General features: G+C 49.7%; 1 protein-coding gene across 1 annotated transcript; it reads right to left on the bottom strand.

Annotated features, from left to right (window-relative positions):
* Positions 1–599: 599 nt before the first annotated feature.
* Positions 600–4,706, bottom strand: POU3F2 (POU class 3 homeobox 2). Its single transcript, XM_029224059.1, has one exon. The coding sequence runs from the start codon at positions 4,542–4,544 to the stop codon at positions 3,231–3,233; it is 1,314 nt and encodes a 437-aa protein (XP_029079892.1). The 5' UTR covers positions 4,545–4,706; the 3' UTR covers positions 600–3,230.
* Between the last annotated feature and the right edge of the window lie 982 nt (positions 4,707–5,688).

Below are 5,688 nucleotides of genomic sequence, written 5' to 3'. Positions count from 1 at the left end.
AGTGCATATTGTCAGAATCATTCTTTGTTGAAAGATATTTGTTAATTATGAAAAAGAATAATCCTCTTTACTAAGCCTTGCTCTTCTGTAGGTCCCAAATTATGTGAGGACATGTGGGTGAAGATCAAAGTCCACCTAGTTCCATGGATGCTCTCCAGAAAAGCACAATCAGATAAGGTAAAGCTAACCTGGAAAGATGATGCAGGGGCACTGCAGATATTTCAGGGGACAAACACCTCTTTGTCAGACCATGAAATGGCAAACAAGCTGAAGTTCAAACCCAATGACCATTTCAATGGAATACTACAGGCTTAGTGACTGCAAGGTTTGGGACTGATAGTTTTTGCAAAGAAAAGTGAATCAGAAGAGTATTCTCTCTTAAAAAAAGAAAAAAAAAGTTCCTGAAAGTTATAAACATGAAACCTGGCAGTATATGTAAAAAATTTATTCCAAAACTTTACGAAGTATAAAGGAAGGGAAGTGTTTTACACACAACTCAACTCAGTCAGTATAAGGTCTAGGGTTTTCTCCCCTTAAAACTTGGCACTATTTTTAAAATAAAATAAAGATATCTCAATAATTAGAACAAACTATGAAGGTATTGTGCATTTCTGTTTTATGTAGATAATAAAATATTACTTTAACATAAATATATAAGGATCTCTGCGTTTTTATTTTCCCCACAAGCACAACCAAATGTACCAAAACAAAGTATTTTTAAAGAGACTGAACAAAAAAAATTACATCCCATATAGATTTTGCTCACCTACTCATTTAAAGCTACAGAAAAACAGTTTCCAGAACCTTTTTGCTTTAAAAGAAATAAATATACATTGAGGCAGGCCACTTAAAAATGATATGAAAATATTTCCCTGGGTAGCATTAAAAAAAAAGAAAATAGACAAAGAAACGTTTAAACTATTTCTGCATTTCAAAAGACAGATATTAAACATATATACATAGTGGTAAGGTTCAGTGGTAACTTTCATCTTAGTCAACCTATGAGAGTTAGAGGAGCTATAGACACGTCCCCTGAACTCCAGCTTCTGACCTTATCCACTTGGTAATAAGAATGTGAAAATTCATTTCCTCGCTTTACCATTGGCTCTATGCCCTGCTCTGGATTGCTTCACTAAAGGCCAGTTCCCACACCTTAGGAACAGGCGGCATGATGCACCCCCCAAAGCAGCTCCATGCCCATCTCCTTGTGACAGTCATAGGGGGAAATGAAATACAGGCAAATAAATATGCCCATTATAAGCCATCATTTATCTTGCAAAAACATTGAAAATGAAACAATCACAGGTGTTTGAAAAGACAATATAAAGCATAGTTCCTAAAACATTAACTACTGATTGCAATGCTAATCTGATGCCGAACAATAATTTTCTGGTAGTGAGAATTTAATTTCTTAAAATAAAAATTTGTCTAATAACTAACCAGAAAAAAAAGCCCCAAACTTTTAAGATGAATAAAAAGTGTTTTCCCTTTTAGCGCCCTTTTGTGCTGATTATTATTTAATATTTTAACTGATCACAGTTTAATGGTATTTATTTTCAATAAAGTTACAAGGTTTTTTTTCCCACCTTCACTTCCCGGTAGAGTCTTTTGTTATGAGAGTTAATCGTTTTCCATCAAGATAAGGTCAAAAAACGCACTTAAAACTGTTAACAAAGGGAGAAAAGGAAGGATTGAAAATAACATTTTTTTCTACTTCATTTGGCTTTAGTAAAAGAGGTGGGAAAACTCTCCAAGTCAAACTGGTATTTTCTGTAATAAATTACAGAAGAAGAGGGTGTGGGACCTTATATATGATTTGATAAACAAATGAGCTAGTGAAGACAAAGTCAGCCCAGAGTGGAGATATTCTCTGTATGCATATGGGTATTTGTGTGCTAAGAATCACAGTCTACGCATACACCATTAAGTTCCCAGATTATTTTCTTTATGTTAAAAAACAAAAGCTATTAGAGGAACAAAGTTTAACTGCTGCTGTCAGCACAAATAATTCCTCATAATTAAGTTATTAAAACCGAAGGCAGAGAACTGTACAGGGGTGTCTGAAGATATATATTTCCCTAGTTCTCTTCGAAGTGCCACTTTCCTTCTGTTGGACAACTCTGGAAATATATTTAACCTCCACATTTCCTCTGAGCTCTTTCACAATGGGCCCGCCTGATAAAATGAAGCAATCAGTCACTCACTATCGATTTTTCTTTTTCTTCCCTCCTCAACCTGCCCCAGAAACACTGCCTGAAAATGAAGTTTACTTTGTGGCTGGTAACAAAAACCAATGCTTCACTTTCATTTTTGTATTCCAAACAGAATTCTTGCCTTGGATAAAGCGGGTAGACCATGCACATTTCCTGAAAGCAGAGAATTATTTATTTTGTATGAAGTCAATCGGTTTGCTTTGGTAAAAGGAGCAAATAAACGTTATACCAATGTAAGGAGGGGGGAATCTGAAGGTAATCAAAGTTCACAAACAGTAAGAATAACGAGAGGGGCAACACAAGAACATTAGAGATGGAGAGTGGCCAAAAGCTGGCTTCAACTCTCTCCGAGGAATAAAAACCAAACCAAACCAAACCAAACCAAACAACCAAACCAAACCCGGCAACTTCAAAATTAACGCTGGGAGAAAGAAAAACATGTTTGTGAATTTGTTCATGTAAACTTCAATTTTCTTGCAGTGCAAATTTATGTGGTTAAGTTTTGCCTACATCAAAGGACGTGTGTATTTTTCCCTCTTTCCTGATGGGGATCCACATTAAATAAACACAGCAGCATGTGCCAACTCCAAGCGTCAGGAGCTGTGTTTTGTGTTTATCACGGTTTGGTAGATTTTTTTGTCTTTTTGGTAATTTATTTAGTTTTGCCAGGTATTTAACTCAGTGCTAGCCATCTCTCTCTCTCTCTCTCTCTCTCACACACACACACACACACACACGCACACACACATTCTCTTCTCACTCTCTCTATGAGACACTCCACTCCATTGACTGGGTACTAGCCTGTAAAGGTCAAAACATATCATTACACCTGCTACCGTTTAAAGGATAGTCCAGTGCCTTAGTTGTTTTCCTTATTTTTTTTTTTAAGGTACGGGGAAATAATAATTAAAAAGAAAAGAACAATCAGAAGTTAGAGAGGGAACAAGGGGGCCGGGAAAGGGTCGCGGACCGAAGGGGAGGGGAGCCCCGCGCTCTGCCCCTCCCCCCCGCTCGAGTTCACTGGACGGGTGTCTGTACCCCGTGGTGTGGTGGCGTGTCCCTACTCCCCCCGTACACATCCTCGGCGCCCGGCAGAGTCCCTCCGGGAGGGGTCATCCTTTTCTCTTTCTGTCTCCTGTTACAAAACCAAACTCTCACCACCTCCTTCTCCAGCTGTAAGCTGTCCGCGAGGGAGGTGATCTCCTGGGCCGAGGGCTTGGGGCATTTGAGGAAATGGCTCTCCAGAGCCCCCTTGACGCTCACCTCGATGGAGGTCCGCTTTTTCCTCTTGCGCCCCTGCGCTGCGATCTTGTCTATGCTCGTGGGGCTGCCCGAGGACGAGTCCGCCTCCTCCAACCACTTGTTCAACAAAGGCTTCAGCTTGCACATGTTCTTGAAGCTCAGCTGCAGGGCCTCAAACCTGCAGATGGTGGTCTGCGAGAACACGTTGCCGTACAGGGTGCCCAGCGCCAGCCCCACGTCCGCTTGGGTAAATCCCAGTTTGATCCGCCGCTGCTTGAACTGCTTGGCGAACTGCTCCAGGTCGTCCGAGGTCGGCGTGTCCTCATCCGAGTGCGGGTCATGGTGCGCGCCAGGGTGGCCCGGAGGGCCCTGCGGGGGCGGCGGGGGCGGCGGCTGCTGGTGCGGGTGCGAGTGCGGGTGCGGGTGGTGATCAGCGTGGTGCGGCTCGTCGTGCGCGTCCCGCAGGCCGTGGTGGTGCAGCCCGGCCGGCTGCCCGCCGGCGCCCAGCATACCGTTCACCGTGAAGCTGGGCTGCGAGTAGAGCAAGCCGCCGTTGGACGCTCCCATGGAGGGCGGGAGGTGCGCCGCAGCCGCCGCGCTCCGCCATGCCCCGGGCCCCGGGTGGTGGTTGGCAGCGTGGTGCACCAGATGCGGCGGCCGCTGCTGCTGCTGCTGCTGTTGCTGCTGCTGCTGCTGCTGCTGCTGTTGCTGCTGCTGCAGGGCGCCCGGCCCGTGCAGCTCGTCGCCGCGGCCGCCCTGCTGTACCACCACCGAGGGCTTGATGTCCGGCTGGCCCAAGGGGCTGGTGGACCACGGGGAGCCGTCGCCGCCGCCCCCGCCGCCACCCCCGCCCCCGCCGCCGCCGCCACCGCCCCCGCCGCCGCCGCCGTGGGACAGCGCGGTGATCCACTGGTGAGCGTGGCTGAGCGGGTGCCCGTTGCTCTGCAGCGCGCCGTAGTCGCCCTGCACCAGGCTCTGCGCCTCGCGGTAGCCCCCCGCGCCCTGCTGCATGCCGCCCGGCGGCTCGGCGTGCACGATGGAGGCGCTGGAGGTGAGCAGGCTGTAGTGGTTAGACGCTGCGGTCGCCATGACTCTCGGAGCCGGACTGAGCCCTCTGGTTAAAGGAGCCGCGCATTTGACAGTTACTTTTTCGCCTCGGGCTCCTCTCCTCGCTCGCTCTCTGTCTCTCTCCTCTCTCCCCAGCGGGCAGCTCCGACGCCCGCTCCGACGCCTTCTGTTGCTGCTCCTGCTATTACTGCTGCCGCCGCCGCCGCCGCCTCCCGCCCGCCCTCGCTCTCTTTCTCCTCCTCTCCCTCCTTGCTCTCTCTCACTCTCTGACTAGCTCCGCGCTCCCCCCCTCTCCCTGCTCTCTCCAGCTCTCTCCCGCTCTCTTGGCAGCGCCAGCTCGCAGCGGCACGCGCCTGGGCCCCGCCCCCTCCGCCCCCTCCCATTGGCTCCGCGCCCTTTGATTTACGTGGATACCGCTAGCAACCTCCCAGGCCGGCGCCACTGATTGGCGCAGAGCTGTCCCCTCCTCCTCCCCCCCGGGCGCGGAGTCCTCTTAGCCCTCCTCTGGTCCCCCCTCTCCACCCAATTCAGAATCTCAGAGTTCTCACCTCCCCTTCTCCCCCACCCCCGGCCTCCTCCGCCCCTCGGATGGGCCCGCCCCCCATCTGTCTCCCAAGCAGACGCGCCGGGCGGTCCCGGTGGAGGAGGGGGGCGCCCCAGCCATCTATCGACCACAGACACTTGCAAGACTTGGGTGGCGAAGGGGAGGGGGGTGTCTGTCCACCTTCTCCTCCCAATAGGGCGGGAGAGGGGGGTGAAGAAGGAGGAAGAGAAAGGCTGAGTCCCAACAAGCCATGGGGAGTCCGATTTTTTTCACCTTGGGACACACACACACACACACACACACACACATGCCAACGTCTCATATCTAGAGCCAGAAGTCAGACTAGACTCACTGTTGAAGTCTCCTTTCCCCCACAGTTAGAATTTCAGTGCCCATGAGCTTCTTGCTCCAGGGTGTGCGGACACTTTTGCCCCAATAAAGGTCCTCTTCTTCCCCTCCGCCCCGCCGCTAGCGTAGGATGTCTTCCTTTTAGGTTCCAGGCCCAATTGTCTTCCAGCCCCTCGGGATGAGTACCCCACGAGAGGCAGGCTCAGCCCGTGCCTCGGCTTGTAAGAGACTCCTGTCCAGGAGAGGAGTTGCCTGCTCTGACAGCGCAGCGGT

This window comes from Monodon monoceros, unplaced genomic scaffold, assembly GCF_005190385.1.
Source record: "Monodon monoceros isolate NGI ecotype Baffin Bay Population unplaced genomic scaffold, NGI_Narwhal_1 Super_Scaffold_15, whole genome shotgun sequence".
Classification (NCBI taxonomy): Eukaryota; Metazoa; Chordata; class Mammalia; order Artiodactyla; family Monodontidae; genus Monodon; species Monodon monoceros.
The sequence above is the reverse complement of the archived record's forward strand: the minus strand, read 5'-3'. Positions and strand labels throughout refer to the sequence as shown.

Excerpts from the sequence above, each read along its gene's own strand:
- POU3F2 (XM_029224059.1), bottom strand. The coding sequence starts at position 4,544 with ATGGCGACCGCAGCGTCTAACCACTACAGCCTGCTCACCTCCAGCGCC.